The sequence below is a fragment of the Sapajus apella genome, unplaced genomic scaffold (assembly GCF_009761245.1).
Source record: "Sapajus apella isolate SASKATOON/1434 unplaced genomic scaffold, GSC_monkey_1.0 scaffold77, whole genome shotgun sequence".
In the NCBI taxonomy this organism is placed as follows: Eukaryota; Metazoa; Chordata; class Mammalia; order Primates; family Cebidae; genus Sapajus; species Sapajus apella.
In genome coordinates, this window is record NW_022437017.1 from 6,073,830 (window position 1) to 6,097,913 (window position 24,084).

The following is a 24,084-nucleotide window of genomic DNA, read 5'->3' on the forward strand; positions in this document are numbered from 1 at the left end:
CTTTTTTTTTTTTTTTTTGAGACGGTCTTACTCTGTTGCCCAGGCCGAGTACAGTGGCACCCATCTCGGCTCACCGAAGCCTCTGCCTCCCTGTTTTAGGCGATTCTTCTGCCTCAGCCTCCTGAGTAGCTGGGATTACAGGCGCCCACCGTCACACCCAGCTAATTTTTGTATTTTTAGTAGAGACGGGGTTTCACCGTGTTGGCCAGGCTGATCTCGAACTCCTGACCTCAGGTGATCCACCTGCCTCAGCCTCCCACAGTGCTGGGATGTGAGGCGTGAGCCACCGCGCCCTGCCTGAAAGACTCTTTAACCCTGGCTTCTGCTGTCATCCTTTCCGCAGACTCAGATTCCACTTCTCCAGGGTGTCACTTGGGGCAGATTCCCATCTGCTCCCCTGTAAAGGGTGCGGAGTGGCTGCACAAGGTTACCTCGAAAGGCGATACAGGGGCCCGGAAAGGTTCAGGCTAGAAGCTCCTTGGCCTGGGAGGCCGAAGGGCTAGGCTCACTGCCCACCCCTGCCTCATAATGGGACCGCAGAGATTCCCTGGTCCCCCTCTGAGCCTCAGTTGGCCCATCTGTAAAATGGGCTTGGGTCACGCAGAAGGGGCTGTTTTTTTCACACGTCTGGCCACACCCGGCAGATCCAGGTCTTGGGATCGTCTTGACCTCCGAGGAGTTAGGGGCCGTCGGGCCATCGGAAGCAGAGAGAAGGGGCCCGAAATGTCCTCCTGGGTCAGGAGCAGAGGGTGTAGTGTTCCAGCCCTGAGCCGCTGCTGGTCCCTGCCGGTCCCTGCCGGTCCCTGCCGGTCCCTGCCCCGGACGCCCAGAAAGACAGACAGGCCTTTCCTCTTTTCCTCTTGGGAAGAAGGCTGCAGGGCTCTCTCCGTCCCTCCTCCTCGGCCTGTGTGTGACCCCCTTCCTTGGCTGTATGAATGTCCCGCCCTGGGGCACTAACCCCACCCACCTCCCTGTCTCTAACAAGATAATTCCCGTTCTTCCTTGCCCCTTCCTGGTCTGGACTTGAAAGCAGTCCCTTGGCCGGGCGAGGTGGCTCAGGCCTGTGATCCCAGCCCTTTGGGAGGCTGAGGCGGGCAGATCACCTGAGGTCAGGAGTTCGAGACCAGCCTGACCAACATGGAGAAACCCCGCCTCTACTAAAAATACAAAATTAGCCAGGCGTGGTGGCACGTGCCTGTAATCCCAGCTACTCGGGAGGCTGAGGCAGGAGAATCACTTGAACCCAGCAGGCGGAGGAGGTTGCGGTGAGCCGCCACTGCACTCCAGCCTGGGCAACAAGAGCAAAACTCTGTCTTAAAAAAAAAAGAAAAAAAGCAGTCCCTTGCTGGGCTCTCTGAGAAGGAAAGAAGGAAGGGGGGGTGGTCATGAACCCCCCTCCCTCGGCCAAGAGGTAAGGTCACCAAAGGACCAGGCCAGGCCGACAGACCTCCCCAGACAATAGAGACACCCGTCAGCCTCGTCCAGAGAGGCTTCTAGACTCCGTCCCCCCACCCCCAGAGATTCCTGCCTCCTACAGGAAGCCTTCCTGCTTTGGCAAGCTCTCAGACCTCACCCTGCTCCTAGGAGGCTTTTCCTAACTTCCTCAGCAAAGCCTGCAGGGTCCATAGGCCCAGGGCTGGCTCGGCCCCCTCTCTGGGGCAGGGTACAGAGGCCTGGCTTATGGCCCGGCCCAGCTTCCCAGGGGCCCCCGGCCCCCCACGACCGCCTTGTGACATTCACCTGGTTCTCTCTGCTTCCCTTACAGAAAGCACTCCGATTCGAGGTAAGAGGCTCCTTGCTCACCCACCCACTCAACGCTCTCTCTTGCTGCCCACCCAGCCCCGAAGGCTCCACAGGGGCCGCCCCCAGGCCCCCTTCCACGCGTGTCCACCCTGCCACCACCCCCGTTCACCCAGTGTCCGTCCCGTCTCTGCACCTGTGTCTGTGTCTGTGGCCAGAGGTCTGAATGTGGCTGAAGTGACTCCTTAGGTCACCTGGCCGTTGGGAGGGGGCTGTCTCTTACCTTGGAAGGACCCTATCTGGCAAAGCCCCCCAGAGCGCTGGGAGCCCCATGAGGTTTAGCCACTTCTAAAATGAGCATGCAGGCTGGGCACGGTGGCTCATACCTGTGATCCCAGCACTTTGGGAGGCTGAGGGGGGTGGGTCACCTGAGGTCAGGGGTTCAAGACCAGCCTGGGCAGCATGGTGAAACCCCGTCTCTACTAAAAACACAAAAATCAGCCGGGCGTGGTGGCGGGTGCCTATAATCCCAACTACTTGGGAGGCTGAAGCAGGAGAATCACCTGAACCTGGGAGGCGGAGGTTGCAGTGAGCTGAGATCGCACCACTGCACTCCAGCCTGGGCCACAGAGCGAGACTCCATCTCAAAAAAAAAAAAAAAGCACATGAGTGGACCTTCCAGCTCCATAGTTCTTCTGATCTGAAGGTTCTAACCCAAGACACAGAGGTCTATCTGCCTCATCCCTTACCTCACACCCAGCTGCTGCCCCAGAGAAGAGTCTAGAGGAGGCCTGAGTGGGAGCCCTGGGGAAGAATCAGTGTCCAGTCCTACCTTTGCTACAGATGCTGTGTGACCTAGAGCACTCTCCTGACCCTCTCTGGTCCTCCTCAGTGAGGGAGATACCAGAACCTCGAGCTCAAGGGAGAGTAGGCAGTGCCCTATGGAGGCAGAGTCTACCATGACCAGAGAGAATCCCTCCCTCTTTGGGTCCATGTCATTTTTGCGGGGCAATCACAAACCAACCTGGAGAGCTTAGGCTGGATTTTTGGACCCATGGTGCGACAGGCTCTGATTGAAGCCTGTGATTCAAACACACTTGCAGATACTCACTGACCCTCATTTACTGATGGTCAACAGGCACTTGGGTCCAGGCCTGTGATTCAAACTTACTTACCTACGTTACACTAAGATTTATTTACTTATGAAACTAAGGACTTTATCCAGGCCTGTGATGGCGGACACACCTGCGGACCCTTTTGCCTTTTGTTTTATTTGTGGGCACTCAAGCTGTTATCAAGGCCTGTAATTTCAGACATACTCAGCTTCATTTACTTGTGGCAGCGAGGGACACGTTTCAGGCATGTGGTTTTAGATCTCTTTGGGGAAATCTTGGCCTCGTTTTCATTTACTCATGGGCACAGTAGTGTGTGATCAAGGTCTGTGATTCCACATACTCCTGAGAAGGTTCGTTCATTTTTATATGTTTGTGGGAAGTGAAGTCTCTGATCCGGGCCTGTGATTTCAAATGTATTGAGGGGAAATCGGCCCTATTTTCATATACTCATGAGCACGAAGATACTGGATTTGGGCCTGTGATTTTAAATCTGCTTGAGCAATTGCCCTGTTCTTTATATCTTTATTTACTCATGACCAATGAATTCTTTGATCCAGGCGTGGGGCATTTTAGCCTCAACTGGTGACTGTAAGAGGCTTTCAGTCAGACCTCTGATTTCACACACTTTTGAAAATTTAATCCTTGTATATCTGTGAGCGTCGTAGAATTGGGTCTAGGCCTGTAATTTCAAACATACCCAAACAAGTCCATTCAGTCACTCATGAGCACCAGGGTATTAAGTTAATGCCTGTGGTTTTAAACACAGGCAGATAAATTCAGACTTTTACTTAGATCACTTAAAATACTTGGGGAAATTCCGACTTCTGTTCAATCAGTTTCAGGCACAGAAGGCTTAGATCCGTGGCTTCGCTTTCACACATACTTCATGCACACCAGTCTCAACATTTTTTTTTTTTTTTTTTTACCTTAGCTGCTTCAGTGTATCATCTGATCCTGAAATTTCAAACACACCTGAAGAAGTACAACCCTGTCTCCATTTACTTATGGGCATTGAGGACTTTGAGGACTAGGATTCCAAACACAGTGGAGGAACTCAAACCTACATTCATTTACTCATGGGCACTTCACAAAACACAACAAAGCAACCACAGGCTCCCTGAAGTTTCACATGATTTGTGGCAGCCCCCGTAGGTCCCTGGGTCGATCAAATGATGGTTATGAGTTGTGAACGCCAACCCCCTTTCTCCTGGCCGGGAGAGCATCACCTGGTGCTTTCTCAAACACACTTCCCCCCAGCTTGGTAATTCAATTTGGCAGTCATGAAGCAGCAGTCGCCTGACCAGCTGCCTTTCCACTGCGAGTGCAGGATTTGCTGGGGAATCTGCTGTGTCCAGGCCCTTGTGGGGCTGGATGTGGCCGGTGGAGGTGAGACCCGCCCTGGCCGAGCTAGGGGGCCTGGGTTTACTCACCTCTCACCTGCATCTTGCCCAGCCACCACTCTGATGGGACGGCTTTCCCTGCTCACTCCCGGGCCCCTGCCTCACGGACCAAGCTTTCTCCCCTCTTCCCGCAGGAGCCCTGCAGATTGAGAGCAGTGAAGAGACTGACCAGGGCAAATACGAGTGTGTGGCCACCAACAGCGCCGGCGTGCGCTACTCCTCACCCGCCAACCTCTACGTGCGAGGTAGGGAACGCCGAGGCCAGGTCAAAGGCAGGGACCCGCCCCGCCCCACCCCCCTCCCTCCTCGGGCTCCGCCTCCGGGCTCCCCTGTCCCCTGCACACCCAAGCAGGAAGGCCCCTCCCCGGTCGCAGTGGGACCTTGGCCGAGGCGGCGTCCCTCTCTGGGCCTCAGTTTCCTTGCCTGTAGAATGGGGGCAGCTTAAATTCCCCTCCTCGTGCCTTGCGACAGATGCCCCATGGGCAGCAGGGCTGTGGGAGGCAGTGATGGTGGGGTAGGAAGGCATGGGGCAGGGTGAGGGGGTCAGTCTTGGGCCTACAGGGCCTGGGGAGCCTGCAGGCCTCTGCCCTGCCCCACCCGCCCGCCTGCCCACCCGAGTTGGCTTCTGTGGTGTGTCGTGCCTTCCCGTGCTGTGTGCTGGCTTCGCTTCTCCCAACTCTGTGGCCTCGTAGCTCCCCGCTTCACTGCCCCCCTAGTCCAGGGCCCTCAATCTAGAAGTTGGGGAGGGGTCTTCAAGGCTGCCCCCCGCCCCCCTCTGGCTGGTCCGGAGTCTGGCGCCTCCTGTGTCTTCCTGATGACTCTCCGAGAAGGACAGTCCGGGCCGCGGGAGGCCGGGGCCACAGCAGGCACAGGCCCCAGGGGCTCAGCAGCTGCACCAAGCTGGGGCAGGCACGGCACCCAGTGAAGCTTGTTGCCCTCGGTTTCCAGTTCCCACTCAGTCCTGCCCGGCAGCGTGGGGGCCTCCCCCCAGCACCTCCCCACTCCCCTGCCCCAAGGAAGCGTCCTTCCATGAGGGTCCCTTGGTGCTGCCTCAAAGTGCCGGGGGGCCCCCTTGCCCCCAGATGCCTCCGTTGGCCTCCTCTTATCTCTGTGTGGGCTCCTGAGTCTTTTCAGACGCTGTAGTCTTCGTCCTCCTCCTCCCTTTCCCACCTCCTGATAGCTGTTTCTGATCAGATTAGTGGTAGAAACAGCTTCCGCCAGGATGTCAGGGCCCGATCCGATCCCCAGGGCTGCCCCAGTTAGCGCTGCGTAATTGACTCGATCACATCCTTCTCTGGGCCTCAGTTTCCCCTATTCAAAGTGCCAAGTCCTGGTCATTCTCCATCCAGGAGGCCATCTGGCTCGTCCCCTACCCACAGACCCTCACTCACCACCTTCGTCCCCACCATCCACGGCACCCGCTGGCCCTGAAGTCACTCCTCGGTCCTGGACCTGGGGTTTTGCATTTTGTCTCTGAGGAGGAGGCCGCATGGAGGGGGAGGGGAAGGGGGTGTGGGTGTATGGATGGGTGGTGGGTAGGGGCACGTCTGGTCCGCTGTCACGGCACCTCTGGTGAGTTGTAACGCGTTCGTGACTCCAACTGACTGGTCTTCACCTAACCTGCTTATTTCTCTGCCGATACTTGAGATGGGGGTTTGTAAATCCAGCAGGGCTCAGAAGAGTGTGGACAGTGGGTGTGGGGCAGGGAGCGGGGTGGGGGGCCTTTAGAGAGGGTGCAAGAAGGGAGGGGAGCTCCTGTGTCCTCATCCTGCAGAGGTGGGGTCCCCAGCCTGAGCCTCCATCCTCTTGGGGGCAGTTGAGGGGGTGAGGTTTCGCTTCCCCATCTTTGCCTGGGTCTTAGACGCTCCAAAATCGAGCTTAGAGAAGAATGGAAAAAGGCAAATGGAGATCTTGTATGTCGAGGGCAGAGTGGAGAAAAGACAAGAAGGTCATTGCTGTTCTTTTTATTTTTTAATTTTAATTTTTTTTTTGGTTTAAATAGAAAAAAAACAACAAACGATTGCAGCTTTTAGCCTTGGGAAGTCCTCTTTTTACTCTCTGTATCTCCCCTATTTTTTCTCTTCTTCCCATGTCATTGTGTTCCGCATCAAACCCCCTTTACATCCCTCAGAGCTTCGAGAAGGTTGGTGTGTTTTTTTCTTTTTTACTTTCTTTACCCACATTTTTACATTCTGAAAATGACACGCACACACACAAAACACATGTAGACACCACACAGACACACGCTGACACATACACGGAAAAAACTAGAAAAACGAACACCAATTTTAAAAGATGGAACATGAATCATAAGCACAAAGCAAACTAAACAACAAAAAAAAAAAACCGCCAAGCGAGAGCAAAACCCAGAAAGACACGAAAATCTCAGCCGCGCCCAGCCCGGCCTAGGGCCGGCCGCACACATGCGATGCTTGCATTATGGTCGCCTCTGCATCCGTTGGTAATGTTGTTGCTAAGTTTTTGCACTCCTCGTCGTCATGGTAACTTGGGCCTGATGCATGCTGGGAGAATGTAAAAATTTCTCTGCATGCCTCTCTTGTCGGTTTGGTTTGGTGAATTCCCAACGCCTTCTGTTGGAGTGTTTCTCGTCTTTCGTTCCGTTTTTCTCTTTTGGTTTTCTTTTTTCCTTTTTCTTTTTTTTTCTTTTTTTTTTTTTTCTTTTTCCGTTTTTTTCCTTTGGTTTTGTTTCGTTTTGGGGGGAAAAATCAAATGGTTCTTTTTTTCCCCTCCCATTCCCTTCACCTGGTCCTCTTCTCCCCCAAAGCGACTTGTCTTTGGTTCTGTCTTGTTTCTGTGCTATTTGGTTTTGGTTTCTTGGGTTGAGCTGTTCTGTGGTTGTTCTCCAAACGCATTGTGATTTAAAAGCCAGTGTTCCTGTCCTAGCTATCACCCAGGAGGGCAGAAGGGGTTCCACAGCTGGGATGCCAGGGCAGAAAGTGACCACTTAGGCACAAGGGCACAAGGGAGGTGGCACAGACAGATGGCAGGAGGTCAGAACCTGGATGGGTTGTGTGGGGAGAGCAGCCCAATTTTCCTGACCTCACTGGCGAGCCCCTCTTTCCCCAGAGGTAGTGCCTCAGCTCCCTGCCTCCAGGCGGCCATGTTGGAAGGAAGCTCAAGCAGGCGTATTCCCATCCTTCTGTCTCAAAATGGGACTGCCTCCTGTGCTCCCAAATAACCCCAAACCTAGGCATTTGAAATACTGCTGAATATGCACTAGCATTCTGAGTTCTTAATTCATTTTAGTGACGTATCCAAATATGGGTTGTGGTCAGTTTTAAATGAGGGGAGAGGGCAATAACAGCACCATCTTCACAGGACAGTGCATACTTGCTTGGTATGTAATGGTGGCAGCTGCTGTGATGACTGTGTGCATTCTGGCTGGGCACCGATTCAGAGCTGCCCATTAGGAAATGGAGCCTGACAGACTTAGGAGGAAAAACTTGGCCAGTTACCTGACCTGGAACACTGTGCCTCTGCCTCCCAGGCAGCACTGGCTGCTTCCCCCATCCCCTCTCAGACTCTGAGCCCAGTCGCAGGCGTCTTTTGTCCAGCAGCACAGCATGGTCACTTTCTGAGTACCTGAGCATCAGAGCTATGGAATTCTGGAAAAAGCCCAGGGGAACCTTGGACACAGCCTCTCCCCTGCTCTCTCTGCTTCCCCAACTCTCTCTCTGCTTCTCTTTCTCTTTCTCAGCTCTCTTTCTCTCTGTGTGTCTCTCACTCTTGCAAATCTTCAGAGATGCACATTCCCATCTTCTGTTTCCTCCCCAAGAAAAGGCACGCCCTTGAGAGTCTTCCTCCAACCCCCAAATAAAAAAACAACCCCCAGTAAAATATCCATGTAGATTTTTAACCACCAACCCCAGCTGGCTACCCAGTTTAGATGACGTTGAGGACAGAAGCCAGACCTTGGAATCACCTTTTCCCCTTCTTCTCCCTCACCCACCTTCTCTAAACGATTATTAAATACTGAAACAAGTCGGCAAGAGGACTTTAGATGCAGCAAGATCTCCTCATTAACCTAGCATGAGAGCTGCCAGGCTGACCCCTCAGGGCAATGCCAAAAGATGGGAGAAAGGGGTCTCCCAGCCCCTCCACCAAAGCTAGGTCCTGGCACATTGGAACTGAATGAACAGAGGGTCTCGAAGACCACTTGGGCTTTCTGGGCAGTACAGCCCAGAAGGTGACGAGAGCATAGGCTCTGGACTCTGGCAGACCTGGGTTCCAGTCTTGTCTGTGCCCCTCCCTGGCTATGTGACCTTGGACTAGTCACTTGACCACCTGGAGTCCCCATTTCCTCATCTGAACAGTAGCGATCAGAAATGAACCCAGATCACAGGGTAGCTGGAAGGACTTCATGGAACTAAATGCCTGTCAAGTGCTCTATGTAACAGGCACTGCCAGTAGGCTTGTTGGAAATAAAGGGTTAAGCAGACGATCATCTGGACGAGTCACTTCCCTTCCTGGTGGGTCTCAGTTTCCCTGTTAGGTGCTTCACACGGCCACTGTTTGACTAACATGGCATAGGGGAAACTTTTAAAAGTAATCGTAAGGCAGAAGCTAATTTATTTGCTGAGACCTCATTTTTTGCTAGTGCTTTTCTGAGCTCATCTCATGATCTCATTTTGTGCCGGCTCCAACCCCATCCCCATGAGATCAGTGGCTTCCCCAGAGCCATAGCCCTCATTTTCCCCACTGCCATTTCCTAGGAAGTTCTGTGGCCACAGAAAGGGACCACAAAGGCCCATCTTGAGTATGTGGCTACCCTTGCAGATAAGTACCAGCCCAGCAGAAGAGATGCGCTACCTGCCATGTTCTGAAAGCTACAAGTATATACATCGTTGCCAGAGTAGCCGGTCCCAGGAATTAATTTTAAAGAAGGAAATTAAAAAAAAACAACAACAACAAAACCCACCCCTAATCTCACTCTTATTTATCATTATTATTATTTTTTGAGACCAAATTTCGCTTTTGTCTCCCAGGCTGGAGTGCAGTGGCTCGATCTCAACTCACCGCAACTTCTGCCTCCCGGGTTCAAGCCTCAGCCTCCCGAGTAGCTGGGATTACAGGCGTGTGCCGCCGTGCCCGGCTAACCTTGCATTTTTTAGTAGAGATGGGGTTTCTCCATGCTGGTCAGGCTGATCTCAAATTCCCGACCTCAGGTGATTTACCCGCCTCGGCCTCCCCAAGTGCTGGGATTACAGATGTGAGCCACCGTGCCCGGCCTTCTTATTTATTTTTTAATAAGTAAGGCAGTCTCCAGCTTTGGCTGGACAGTCTCCAGCTTCGACTGACTCTGGGTGTACAAGGGGTAAGGTATTGAGACTGACCCTTCTACTGAAATTTACCTCTGAAATCCAAAGGGCTGAAGTCAAAATTTTGTCCCTTTTAAAAAATACAGCTGGCAGCTCCAGTGCCAGCTGGAGGTGAATTCTCCCACCTCCGGCTTCCGACAAGGTGGGAAGATGATCAGATTTATTCTCCCTGACTGTGAATGTCCTTTTCTGGTTCTTTAAAACTCTAAGCCTTTAGGATATGAGTTAGTGGCTAAAGGTAGTGTCTTTACCACCTAGTCTAGCAATGTAGTATTTTCAAACAGAGCGCACAGGACCCATGTAATGGGTGCCACCCACTGATGCCAAGGGAACCTGGAACAAGCTGGAGACAGATTTTCTTTCCTTTTCTTTTTCTGAGACCGAGTTTCACTCTTGTCGCCCAGGCTGGAGTGCAGTGGCGCGATCTTGGCTCACTGCAACCTCCACCTCCTGGGTTCAAATGATCTTCCTGCCTCAGCCTCCTGAGTAGCTGGGATTACAGGCATCCGCCACCACACCCAGCTATTTTTTGTATTTTTACTAGAGACAGGGTTTTGCCATGTTGGCCAGGCTGGTCTTGAACTCCTGACCTCAGGTGATCCGCCCGCCTCGGCCTCGCGAAGTGCTGGGATTACAGGGGTGAGCCACCGTGCCCTGCCAGTTAGGAGGAATTTTCTACCTTCATGGTTTTAGAAAAAGGCCAGTAAGACTGGCGTAATTTAACAGTCTCGAGCGCTGAGCCAAGAAACCAGTGCCTGACTCCTGACACCAGCAAGGCCTAGATTGCCCTGCTTTCCAGGCCTTCTTCAGAAGCCTTACTATGTGTGACCTGTCCCCAGGCCTTTTCAGATCAATCCATAATGTACAGTTTTATGGGGAAAAAAATTGTGTTTTAAATTAAATTTCCAGTACCCAAGCTGTCGAATTGGTGGGTGTGCCCCTCGGTGTTCCCCGTACGTCCTAGTCCCGCAAAACAGAGATAGACACAGATACTGGGCTGGGACACCCCTCACCTCCTGTATCCCCAGAAAGGCTTGCATTGGGGTGCGGTGGCCAGCTCCCCGGTTCCTGCTTGCTATACCTGGCCACACCCCCCTACCCAAAGCTCCCTGGCTTGACCCTAGGGGCAGGCAGTGTTAGCTCAGGACCCGGACTTTCTCATCCCACCCGCATCACATGGGGGAGAGGGGACTCCAGGGGTGGAAAGGCGGGCTTCCCTGCACCTGGGCCGGGCGGGCGGTGAGGAGGGTCCTTCTGCAGGAACACTGAGCTCTCAGCACCTCCCGCCTGCTGCCTGCCACTCACCCTCTGCATTCGCTGTTTCCTCTGTCGGGGGGGGGGCTTGTGAGGGCACTATTAGATTACACCTTGTCATTTGGAAAGCCCCGTGTCTCCGGCGGCCGCAGCGAGGTGGGGGGCGGTGAGGGAAGTCCATGGATTGGCCAGAACTGGGAGAAAAATGAAAAGAAACGAGAGAGAGAGAGAGAGAGAATGAGTGTGAGAGAGAGAGCAGGTACCAAAAAAAAAAATGTAAAAAATATTTAGAGCGCATCCAAACGTCCAGCTCAAAATACCAACAACTTGCCAAGGCCGCTGGTCAGCCCGTGGGCTGGGGTTCCAGCCAGGTCCCTCCAGGCCTCGCACGCCACCTCGATGGCGGAGGGAGCTGGCGGTGGGAGCAGGGAGGTGGGAGGGGGGAAGGAGGCAGAGCTCAGTGATGAAGAAGGGTGGCAGAAGGAAGATACAGGCGGGCTGAGGGCCGTGCCCGCCCTCCTTGGGCCACAGGCTGGAGTTCAAAGGAGAGGACAGAAGTGGGCTGTGGAATTAGGAATGTTTCCAACCCCCTCCCTCTCCCCCCTCCCGACAGGTGTAATCTAAGCTTAAATAAACCCCCTGGAGGCTGCACAGTTTCTTGGCATCTCTCCCCTGCCCTCCCCATCCGCATACTCATTTTGGAGTTTGGAGAAATATCTACAACCTTCTCCCACCCCAAAATGCCCAGCAGAGCCCCCATCCCCCCGTCCCTGCACCTCTTGGGGCTGTGGCTTGCTGAACCGTCGAGATGTCTGACACTGTGGGCGTTCCCTACCTAGTGCTTCAACCAAATCACCTCACTTTTGAGTTCCCTTCCCCCCCCCCCACCCCTCACCCCTACTCCCCTTACCCCTCACCTCTACTCCCAACCCCGTTTTTTGGTTTTTGTGTTTCTGCCTCTTCCTGCCTGGGGGAGGGGTTGTCTCCTGGTTGCTTTGACGGTTTTTGAGTTGTTTTTCCATGTGAATCGGGGTTTGAAGCGACCACCCCCCCCAACCTGCCACCCCCACACCCCACCGCCCACCCTCCCAACCCCCTCGCCCAAGCGGGTCCCCCCCGCTGGGACCCCCCCGGCTACTCGGTGACGAGAAGAGCTGGAAACCAGAGCCAGCTGGAGCGTGCTGAGGACCAAGGCTGGTGTGGTCCCCTTATAACCTGCCTGGACCCTCCATTCAGGTCGGTAATTGGGGGCGGGGGTCCCGTGGGGCTGCTCCGTCCCATGGGCTCCGTGCCTACCTTACTTTCTAACCTGCACCTCAGGCTTGCAGCCGGGGGTGGAAAGATGATGTGGGTGGGTGCCAGCACCAAACCAGGCAGAACACAGCGTCAGTCACCCGCCCTTGCCAGCTGGGAGGACTCCCAGAGGCCTTACAAGACCTCCAGGGAGGGGGAGATCTGAGCCACCTAGTGCCAATGGGCATGATCCTCCCTTAAACTCGTGGCAAACCAGCCCTCTTCCTACAGCACACCCTTTGAAACAAATGAGGTGGGTGAGAAAGCAAGTGGGCAGTTTCTTAAGTGTCAGAGGAGCTGTTATAATTTATTGGCAGGTCCATTTAACTGATGGTTGCTGGCCATGTTGGGGATTGTGAGCCCTAAAATTACTGCTGTCGATAAATGCACATTTAACTGATTTATAGTGAACCCTGTAGTGCAAGTCTTTTACATATTCAACAGGTATCCCCTTGTCTCTGCTTCTAAAAGAAAGTTAGAGGTACCTTCCAAATTATGACATCCCTATGGGGAGATATTTTAAGATAAGATCAAACAGGAACAGGGTCTTTTGGATAAGATGTCCATCCTTACAGAAAAGATAAATTGGCCTGGCACTTAACCTTTAGATCCTAAAGCTAGGTCTTACTACCTTTGATGTTCCAACAATTCCTTTGCGTATGAGCCTTTTACTGATGGCTTCTGGACATTTATTATGATGGCTACTGGGTATTATTCAGTCAGTGGCCACTGGCCATTACATAGGGTTTTATATAGGTGATGGGTACTTTTTTCCTCTTCGGTGTCCCCAGTGGGTGAGGACACACAAGTTTGAAAGAGCCAGATGCCAAGAATTGATACTTGGCTGTAATCCTGATTACTCACCATGGTAAGAAAAGGCTTGTTTTCTCTGAGAGGCAGGAACCAGGCTGGCCTGGCTTTGAGCTCTGGCTACACTGCTTCCTTTCTGTGATTTCCCTCCAGTCCTGTCACCTTTCTGAGCCTCTGTTCCCTCATCTGCAAAATGAGCATAAGGACATTTGCCTCTCAAAATTGTTAGAAGGGAGAAAGTAAGATGGGGATTCAGTAGAAATTCTTACTTTTTCCATTTTCTTTTTATTTATTTATTTTTTTTGGAGATGGAGTCTCACTCTGTCACCCAGGCTGGCGTGCAGTGGCACGATCTCGGCTCACTGCAACCTCCGCCTCCCGGATTCAAGCGATTTTCCTGTCTCAGCCTCCGGAGTAGCTGGGATTACAGGCACCTGCCTCCATGCCCGGCTAATTTTTGTATTTTTAGTAGAGACGGGATTTTGCCGTGTTGGCCAGGTTGTTCTCCAACTCATGGCCTCAAGGGATCCACCTGCCTCAGCCTCCTCAAGTGCTGGGATTACAGGCATGAGCCACCAGGCCTGGCCTCCTTTTTTTTTTTTTTTTTAATAAGATAGAGAAGCTATCTGATCTTCCCAGCACCTGGGAGGCTGAAAGGTAACTTCCACAGCTCCATGCCTGGGTTTTGCCCCTGCTGGGCTGGGCACTGCCCTGGTCAGGCTAATGCCTTTCTCAGCAGGATGCCCAATTCCTTCCATTTTACAGATGAGGGAACTGAGGCTCCAGGAGGATGGGGGACCTTCCTAAGGCCACTGGGTTCACTCAGCTATGTCAGCTCCTGCACTTCTCCCTGGAGAGGTTCTTGATGGGATTCGGAGACCTTAAGGGAGTTCACCTTGTCGTGTGATTTCAGCTTTGGGACCTCCAGCGTGCTCAGCCCTAAGTGGGGCCGGGCGTCGTGGAGAAGTGGACCGAGAGGGGCTTGAGACAGAGAGAGACTTGAGCCGGGCTGGGGTTGGTTTTTCCGAAGGCTTTTTGTCCATGAGGCTCCCGCCCCTGTGGTCACCCCAAACCCTTGGCCAAGGCTCTTGGGTGCTGGGTGGAGAGGCCGGATCCTGTGTTCTGCCAACGGGAGGGCATCTCCCTGGGGAAGCCACCTTCCTCCTCCTTTCAGACCCCGATTTTCAGCCCTACACCCATTCCATGATTTTTTTGTTTCTTCTTGCTTTTGGGTGTTGTGTTTCGGAGGGAGTTCTTTGTTTTTTAGAGTCTCTCTTTTTTTTATTATTATTATTATTATTTTGCTTTTGCTTTATTACTTCATTTGTTCTTCCTGGTTTTGTTTTGGACGTCGATGCTGTTTTTCTGTCCTTGAATAATTAGCTCCCCCACGCTCATTTCCCCCATCGTGTTCCGTTTCCATGACAACTCGGCCTCGGCATCCTACCTGTGCCTCGCTGTGGGTGCCGGCGGCTGGCCTGGACCGCGTCCGCTGGCTGGCCGGCCGGACCCCATTCTCCCCCCACGCCCCACCCTCCACCTGGCCCTACCAGAAAGCCACCCCCCCATCTCACGGCACCTCGCCCCTCACCTCCACTCTGTTGCATGGCCCCCCTGTCTCCCCTGCCCCGCCTCCTCCTCCCGTGGAGCAGTTCCTTCCACTCCATCCTGTCTCCAGTGCGACTCTGGACTTTCGTGGGGCTTCTTTTTCCGAAGGGCTGCCAGCTTCCAGACCCCACTCCCATGCCCGCCGACGTCCCCCTTTTTCTTTGCCTCCCGCCCGGATTCAGGAAGGCAGGGGTTGGGATGCCCAGCTAGGAACTGAGGCTGCAAGGGAAGCATTTGGGGCTGTCTCCCTTTATCCCCTCGGACCCCCTCCTCAGTATCATAGACTGCACCCCTTGAGAGCACCCCCGAGGCTGCACCCCCCACAATCCCGTATGAAGATCAGAGGCAGGTGTTGACAGTGATCCTAACCGAGCCTCCAGTTCATCATCTGTGCAGTTGAAACAAGGCCCCTTTACCCACCCAAAGCTGGGGACGCACCGTGTGTCTCCTCTAGGACCTCACACTTCTACCCAGGGACACTCCTTTTCTGGCCAGAAGGATTTATTAGGTTCCCACAGCAGTTAAACAGCCCCTGCGGGCCGGCCAGCGGTGCTCTCTGCAGGTTCACCTGCCCGCTGGCCTCCTCCCCTCTTTCCCCGGCCCCGGAACCCATCTGACTTCTGAAAACGGAGCCCCCGAAATGCATCCTGCTGCCTTCATTGTCTTTGAGAGAAGGCTGCATCCACCCCCCCGCTAAGAAACGCACAGAATATGGCCCTTTTCTTTCAGCGTTCAAGTCCATTCCCTCGTTTATGATTATTAATTATTATTATTATTATTAATATCTATTCTGCCAGGGCTGTGATGTGACGATGTGGCATGTCACATTGGATCACATCTGCTAGAATTAATATGCAGCATTGAAGTGGGACCCCCCCTTCTTTCTTTCTCTGCCCCTCCCGCTCTCTGTCCCTGTTTTCTGTTCTTCTCTCTTTCTCCCCATTCATCCGTCTCCTCTCTCTGGTGTCACGTAAGTGTGCCCAGAGATCCCCCAAATCCAGATCTTCCCCCCGCAGTTCCCGTGTGCATCCCTCCTTTCTCTCTCTGTCTCTCTCTCTCTCTCTGTCTCTCTGTCTCTCTCTCTCACTCTCTCAATCTATTTTGCATGATGTTTGTGACTCAGAGCTGCATCTATTGATGGAAACTTGTCAGATCTGACAGAAGCTTTTAGAAGGGTTTCTATACCCAAAAACCACAAAAATTTCATTAGAGTTTCTCATCTTTTCCTGGAGGACCTGGGGGTGGGGGAGGGGAGGGAGTGGGTGGGGCCCCTGAGTCACCTGGGAGTGGGGGGCCACCATCTCAGGCTCCCTCTGTCTCCTGGCCTCAACAGCTGTCCTGAGACTGCCACATCCCCAGAGAACCGGGGAGGGTTGGAAGTTGCCCCCTCTCCTAACCCACCCGCACCCCGACACCTGCAGCCGGATCTTCCAGCGCTCCCCGACGGGGATGCCCCCCCCAATTCAGGAGCGAGCGGAGGGGCTGCCCCCTGAAGCCATCTCTGTCTGTAAAGATGAGAAACCGCTGATAAATTTTTGTGTTCGTATCTGTGCTGTGACCAGCCACCCTGGTCTACGAAACCCTGTTGCTATGAGATAATGCTTCATGTCTATTATATATTGATATATCTCTCTATATATTGTTTGTGAAGTACCTTCCTTTGAAGTTTTGGTTTCTTTGTGTTGGAGTTTGGTTTTTTAATTTGGTTCTTTTGTTTTCTTTTCATTTGGGGGGAAAAAAATCAACAGAGGGGGAAAGAACCAGCCCTGTTTATATTTAAATGGTTTTCCACTTTTTTTTTCCTTTTTTTCTTTCTTTCCTTCTTTCTTTCTTCCTGCTTTTCTTTCTTTTCTCCTCTGCATTCTGTCTTCCCCTCCCCCCCCACCCACCTCACTCCTCGCATCCCCCACCCCGCCGCTGCTGCCGCCCCTCCCCAGTCCGCCGCGTGGCCCCGCGCTTCTCCATCCTGCCCATGAGCCACGAGATCATGCCAGGGGGCAACGTGAACATCACCTGTGTGGCTGTGGGCTCGCCCATGCCCTATGTGAAGTGGATGCAGGGGGCCGAGGACCTGACCCCCGAGGATGACATGCCGGTGGGTCGGAACGTGCTGGAACTCACAGATGTCAAAGACTCAGCCAACTACACCTGCGTGGCCATGTCCAGCCTGGGCGTCATCGAGGCAGTTGCTCAGATCACGGTGAAATGTGAGCGGGGACCGTGGGACCCATAGGTGGTGGGAGCAGGCTGGCCTTGCTCCCCGATGTCAGGCGCAGGTGGAGGCCGCGTGGGGCACCTCCAAGTTACCCTCTGGCTTCAGTCGATCCTGGCTAGGAAGGGGACCATTGTTCCTTGAACAGGTATTTATTGGCGGTAAATGATCCCGGCCGGGCGCGGTGGCTCGCGCCTGTAATCCCAGCACTTTGGGAGGCTGAGGCAGGAGCCCAGGACTTTGAGACCAGCCTGGGCAACATAGCCAGACCCCTTCTCTACAAAATAATGAAACCATTAGTCAAGCGCGGTGGTGCATGCCTGTAGTCTGAGCTGCTTAGGAGGCTGAGGCAGGAGCACCGCTTGAGCCCAGGAGTTCGAGGCTGCAGTGAGTGAGCTATGATCGCACTGCTGCGATCCAGCCTGGGCAACAGAGCCAGACCCTGTCTCTTAAAATACCAAAAATGGGTGGGCCGGGTATGGTGGCTTATGTCTGTAATCCCAGCACTTTGGGAGGCAGAGCTGGGTAGATCATCTGAGGTCAGGAGTTAGAGACCAGCCTGACCAACATAGTGAAACCCCGTCTCTACTAAAAATACAAAAAAAACAAGCTGGGCATGGTGGTGCACATCTGTAATCTCAGCGACTTGGAAAGCTGAGGCAGGAGAATCACTTAAACCCGGGAGGCGGAGGCTGCAGTGAGCCAAGATTGAGCTATGCCACTCCAGCCTGGGTGAAGGAGCGAGACTCCCTCTCAAAAAAAAAAGGAAAGGAAAGAAAATGAGTACTGGGTGTCCCCTGGGCCATGGTTTACTACCCCTTGCTGTAGATGATGAGAGATCATGAGGCCCGTGGTTACCACGGGGCAAATCAAGGCATAGAGAAGGCGACTGAGTAGCAAAAAGTCGCACAGCATTCTAGGCCCTCACCCCACATCCCCAGTGTGTGACGCAGCTGCCTCCTGCCCACAGCTCTCCCCAAAGCTCCCGGGACTCCTGTGGTGACCGAGAACACAGCCACCAGCATCACCATCACGTGGGACTCAGGCAATCCGGACCCCGTGTCGTATTACGTCATCGAATACAAATCCAAGAGTCAGGACGGGCCGTATCAGATCAAGGAGGACATCACCACCACGCGCTACAGCATCGGCGGCCTGAGCCCCAACTCGGAGTACGAGATCTGGGTATCGGCCGTCAACTCCATCGGCCAGGGGCCCCCCAGCGAGTCCGTGGTCACGCGCACGGGCGAGCAGGCCCCGGCCAGCGCGCCGCGGAACGTGCAAGCCCGGATGCTGAGCGCCACCACCATGATCGTGCAGTGGGAGGAGCCCGTGGAGCCCAACGGCCTGATCCGCGGGTACCGTGTCTACTACACCATGGAGCCCGAGCACCCCGTGGGCAACTGGCAGAAACACAACGTGGACGACAGCCTGCTGACCACCGTGGGCAGCCTGCTGGAGGACGAGACCTACACCGTACGGGTGCTAGCCTTCACCTCCGTCGGCGACGGGCCCCTCTCGGACCCCATCCAGGTCAAGACGCAGCAGGGAGGTGAGGCATGGGGACGGCAGGACCCGGGGCCCCGGCCGTGCGGTTGGGCTGTTTGCATGCACCCTGGAAAGCCAGGCCAAAATGGGAGGATTTATTGAGGCCAGGAGTTCAAGACCAGCCTGGCCAATGTCGCTAGACCCCATCTCTACAAAACAAATTAAAAATGAGCCAGGGTGCGGTGCACACCCATAGTCTAGCTACTCAAGAACACAGTGCTTTAAGATATTTACTTGCTAGCATTTAAAATCAGGGAGCTAGGCTGGGCGCGGTGGCTCACGCCTATAATCCCAGCACTTTGTGAGGCCAAGTCAGCTGGAGCACCTGAGGTCAGGAGTTCGAGACCAGCCTGGCCAACGTGGTGAAACCCTGTCTCTACTTAAAAATACAAAAGTTAACTGGGCGTGGTGGCGCACGCCTGTGGTCCCAGCTTCTTGGGAGGCTGAGGCAGGAGAATCGCTTGAACCCTGGAGGCGGAGGTTGTAGTGAGCCGAGATCACGCCACTGCACTCCAGCCTGGGTGACAGAGCAAGACTCTATTTCAAAAAAGAAAAGAAAAGGGGATTTTTAAATGTGTTCTTTTCCCTTGGAAGAAGAGAGGATGGGGGAACAGAGGTGTCAGTGGGGTGGGGGCGTGGTCCCCAGGAAAACAGCATTCTAGAAGCCCCCAGAGCTGGCAGCTGTTTTTGGGGCAATGCTGGGCTTGTCTTTCTGGGAGAGAGAGAGAACACTCAGAAAGTGGGACTCCCTTCGTGGGGTGGACACCCCCCCACTGCTGCTCGTCTCCCGCCCCCGCAGTGCCCGGCCAGCCTATGAACCTGCGGGCCGAGGCCAAGTCGGAGACCAGCATCGCCCTGTCCTGGAGCCCCCCGCGGCAGGAGAGCATCATCAAGTACGAGCTCCTCTTCCGGGAAGGCGACCACGGCCGGGAGGTGAGGCCGGGGCGCGGGGACCGGCTGGCCCGCCCTGGGCTCCTCCCCGGCGCGCTCTGACGCTGCCCGCCGTCTCTCCCTTCTCTCTGTCCCTGTGTGCACTGTGGACTCCGCTCTTCCTCACTCCTTCTGCTGCTTCTGCGTCTCTGTCCCTTCGTCCCTCTTCCCCTTGCCCTTTCTCCTCTGCGCGCTCCGGCTCCGTGTGTCTGGGCGTCCCCGGCCCTCTCGATCCCGGCTTCTCTCTGTCTGTCTCTGTCCGTCTTTCTGTTTTTGTGTCTCTTTCCCTCTGCATGTTTCTCCTCTCTGTCTCTGTCTCTCTCCTTTCTTTCTGTCCCTGTCTCTACCTGTCTCCCCTCTGTTTCTGTCTGTGTATCTCTCTGTCTCTCTCTCTGTTTCTATCTCTCTGTCTCTCTCTTCATCTGTCTCGTTCTCATCTCTATCTCTGTTTATTCCTGTCTCTGCATCATGTTTCTTTCTCTGTCTCTGCCCTGTCTCTCTCTCTCTCTCTTGTTTATCTGTCTCTGTCTTTGTCTCTCTATCTCTGCCCCCTTTCGTCTCTCTGTCTCTGTCTCTGTGTCCCTCTGTCTCTATTACTCTGTCTTTTATCTCTATCTCCCCCCATCCCTCTCTGTCCCTCTCTGCCTCGCCCCAGGTGGGAAGGACCTTCGACCCCACGACTTCCTACGTGGTGGAGGACCTGAAGCCCAACACGGAGTACGCCTTCCGCCTGGCGGCCCGCTCCCCACAGGGCCTGGGCGCCTTCACCCCGGTGGTGCGGCAGCGCACGCTGCAGTCCAGTAGGTGTCTCGTGGGGCCGCCCTTCTCTGCGGGGGGGACCACGGCCTGGCTGCCGACAGTCCCTCGGTGGACGGACCCAGGCGGGGCCTGCCGCAGCGGGTGGGGGGGGCGCCTCCGGGCCTGTCTCCGCTTTGCTCCCCGACCTCGATCCATCTGCCCGCGCTGTGCCTCAGTTTCCCCATCAGCACAGCGAGGGTCTCAGCACAGGGTTCTCTGTGCCCCTGGGCCTGGTGACCTGGGTGGAGATGCGGGGTCAAACAGAAGTGGCTGATGTTGCCCCTGGTGTGGAAGAGGTTCTGGGACCTCGCTTCTTCGTCCTCTTCCCATCCTGGAGTGGGGACGGGTTGAAGAGCCACGTGGCGCCCTTTTCCCAGGCATTGCAAGGGGTCACAGCTCACACCCCATCATTCGCAGAGAGAGCAAAGGACGCAGAGACAAACCCACTTTCCCCGAGGGCCTTCCTTCCCCGGGCAGGGAGCCTCGGCTCTCGAGACCCCAGGATAAGGTCCCAGCTCCCAAGGGTGGGGAGGGGGTGGAATTGGAGCTGATGCTGCGTTTCGTCGGGGCATGCAGGCCCCCACTCGGGGCTCTGGTCTCAGGAGTTCTCTGCTGTGCCTGCCCGGCCTCCCTGTTTCCAGTGAGTCACCCTTCACCTGGCAGCTGGCTGTGGGTCACCGCCACCCTCCCTCCCTGACTTCTCCAAGCTCAGGGACTGGCTGGGCCCCTTCTGCTGTCTTCCTGTCTCACCCACCTCCCTGGCTCTGCTCAGCCCAGCATGGCCTCCACTGCCGTGGCCTCCACCGGCGTGGTCTCCCTGCCGTGGCCTCCCTCTGTTTCCCCCGCCTACCTCCCCCAACCCAGTCAGTCACGACGTAGCCACCTCAGGCTTTCTTTTGGAATCAGTCACGATGGTCAGACCTTCAAGGCCCCCTCCCCGGGGCGTGTGCACACAGGGGCGTCTCGGGTCAGTCGAGGGTAACGTCAACTCGGGCCGGGGCATCTGAGCCGCTGAGATTGGGGATAGGGGCCTCCAAGACACAAACCTCTGCCCCCGTCGGCCCCTTTCCCTCCTTCCTGCTCCCCCCAAACCGAGCTGAGCTGAGTCCCCGGCAGCTCCAAGGCATCTGGGCGCGTCTGTGTGAGGTGGAGTCAGTGAGGGTGGCCCGTGGCTTGGGCAGCCACGTGAGAGACCGGCTGAGGTGTCCTGAAGGTGAGTACACGCTGGTCTCAAGCAGGTTCACAAAAACGGCCCACCCCGTGTGCCCCCTGCCTGCCCCAGCTGCTCTGGGCTGCACAGAGTCCACAGCCCCAATTCGGCCCCTGAAACTCCCAAACCACATGCCACCACCATGCTATGCTGCTCACGCGCAGACGTCCACGTCTCTGCACACGTCCCTTCCCAAGACATCACGCAGGTTGGGCCGGATTGTGAAGGACACGACCTTCGTGGTCACCTCGAAAGCGGCTTCGGCCCAGCCACGGGAACCTCCGGGGCGGCCCAGGACAGGGAGTGGGGGAAAAGGGACTCCCCGCTTCTCGCCCCGAGACGGGTGGGGCCCAGGACAACCAGCAGCAAAGACTCAGGGCCAGGCGTATCCATCCCCCCCGGGGGCTGCGGGCTCCTTAGGCTGAACACAAGGGTAGGTGCAGGTCAGACCACTCAGCCGTGGGTCTCCCCAGACACCATGCCACCTTCCTGCCTCCAGCCTGGAACCTCAGCGTGCGCACGCTGGGGGCTGGAGCAGGACCGCGGGGCCGCTGGCATCCGAGACCCACCAAGAGTTCGGTCTGGCCTTGTAGCTCAGCGCTCGGCCGTTCCCTCTCTCGTAAGAAAGTCTTGTAAGTTAGCAGTTGAAGAGCGGAAGGTAGGTAACCAGATTGGGCGTTTTCTGGAAGGAGTCTTTCTTTCTTTTATCATGGTTTTTCTCATCATCATCACCATCACTGTTGTTTCTTATTTTATTATGGTTTTGGTTTTGTTTTTTTCTCTCCCTTTCTCAGCAAATCCATTCCTTCCGACACATTCCTTGGTTGGTGGTGGTGTTTTTTTCCGTGCTCCCTGCCTGATTCCCCCCTGGGCACCTTTGGTTGGGGTGGCTGGTCAAGAAATAGGGAAGGGTCCGCTGTGTCTGGTTTTGGAGGAGGGGCCCCAGTGTTTTGCGTTAAGTGAGGCCAGAGGGGCTTTCTAGCTGACGTGACCTGTTGGGGTGGTCTCTGCAGTCCCTGGCAGCCCCGTGTCCTTGAGGACAGGGGACTCTGATTCATCTCTGGTTTCCAGATGCTAGCAGGAGGGCGTACCCATAGTACTCAGTAAACATCTGCTCAGCCACCAAGCGAGCTGATGGGATGGTGAGGGTTTCAGATGCTTTTGCCACGAGCGAGGCCATTCATTTATCTGGGCCTCCCTCCAGGGGATGTAGATTCTAAAGTTGTGGGCATTTAGGGGAGTGTGGCTCCAGCCATCCCCAGCCGGCACCAGGCTGAGAACTGAGCTCCCAACGTCAAACCAAGCCAGCCTGTGAACCACAGCCAAGTCTGGGTTCCATTCTTGGCTCTGCCACCTCATTACTGCATGGCCCTGGGCAGGTAGCCTGCTGTTTCTGAGCTTCAGTTTCCTCACCTGTAAGATGGGCTGCACTTCCGGGTTTTCGGCAGGATGGAGAGGTGACATATGGAATAAAGAAAAGCTTCCAGGGTGGGGTGACCGCAGAAGACCCAACAGGCAGACTTTGAATCTGGTTTCCCCACCGGTGACTTGGGTTGGCCGGTGGGGAGTCACCATTCTGACCACCCGAGGGATTGTGAGAATTAAATGGGATAATGTATGCATTAAATGAGGTGATAAACAGATGCATCAAATGCGACAGCATATGCAAGGTGAGCTCAGGGTGCCGCACCTGCAGGAGGTGGGCAGAACGTGAAGTGTGCTGTGACTAATGCCCTCAGCACAGCATCTGGCGGTACCAGGCACGGAACACACGGAGACTGATTCATAAGCCTTTAACACACAGACAGTTCCCTTTAAATGCGGGAACTTCACTATTAATTTAGCAAAGACCTTAGCATACTGCCTGGCACACAGTAGGTGTCCCGCTGATGCAGCCGCTGTTTTAAATCTGCATGTGGATTGGCACAGTGCTGGGCACCTCGTTGGCACTCAGTAAATGGAAGCTAATAGTAGTTTATAACAAGCTTCATCTGGTGCCATGTGCATGTTAGCTACTCAGAACATGGGTACCAAGAGGTCCAGTTCTGCAAACCTTGGCACAATGCTTGGCATACGGTAAGTGCTCAGTAAGTGGCACTTGCTGTAAAAGGATGCCCAGTGTGAGGCACATAGTTGGTGCTCAGATGGGCGTGATTATCGGTTTGGAAGGATGTGGGATAGAGCTGGTTACAGTTTTTACGAAAACATGCAGTTACTGTCTGCAAAGGCCTTGGCACGGTGTGTGCACATAGTAGGTGTTCAGTGAGTAAGCACCGTTACCATTGTTATATAAGGTCTGTAGTGTCATGCGTGGCACATAGCAGGTGATTAATATGCCAGGCACTATTACAGTTATCCAAAAAAGCCCTTAGCACAGTGCTTGGCACACAGTAGGTACTTAAGAAATGAAAACTGTTGATATTCTATAAGGCTCTTGGTAGAGTTGCCTAACACATAGTAGGTGCTTAATATGTGGAAACATTTTCAATAATCCCCTAGCACAGTACCTGACACACAGTAGGTGCTTAATATGTGGTGACTACTACTGTTTTCTGAAGAAGCCTTTATCACAGTGTCTGGCGCACAGTAGGAGCTTAATATGCAGAGACTATTAACTATTTTCTGATAAAGCCCTTAGCACAGTGCCTGGCACACAGTAGGAGCTTAATATGCAGAGACTGTTAACTGTTTTCTGATAAAGCTCTCCGCACAGTGCCTGGTACACAGTAGGGGCATAATATGCAGGGACTGTTACTGTTTTCTGAGAGAGCCTTTAGCACAGTGCCTGGCACACAGTAGGTGTTGCTTAAATGACAACTGCTGTTTT

General features: G+C 54.5%; 1 protein-coding gene across 17 annotated transcripts in view; it reads left to right on the top strand.

Moving 5' to 3' along the window:
* PTPRS (protein tyrosine phosphatase receptor type S) overlaps positions 1–24,084 on the top strand; it is a 138,533-nt gene that overhangs the window by 83,713 nt on the left and 30,736 nt on the right. For 7 of the 17 annotated variants that reach the window (XM_032252157.1, XM_032252164.1, XM_032252162.1 and 4 more), the window contains exons 7-13: positions 1,766–1,783; positions 4,390–4,500; positions 6,387–6,398; positions 16,497–16,766; positions 17,742–18,323; positions 19,119–19,252; positions 19,905–20,049. In XM_032252157.1, coding sequence (XP_032108048.1) covers positions 1,766–1,783; positions 4,390–4,500; positions 6,387–6,398; positions 16,497–16,766; positions 17,742–18,323; positions 19,119–19,252; positions 19,905–20,049 — 1,272 coding nt within the window. Of the gene's footprint in view, positions 1–1,765; positions 1,784–4,389; positions 4,501–6,386; positions 6,399–12,009; positions 12,085–16,496; positions 16,767–17,741; positions 18,324–19,118; positions 19,253–19,904; positions 20,050–24,084 lie in introns of those variants that run through there. The other 10 variants (XM_032252163.1, XM_032252166.1, XM_032252174.1 and 7 more) reach the window with 4 other exon arrangements.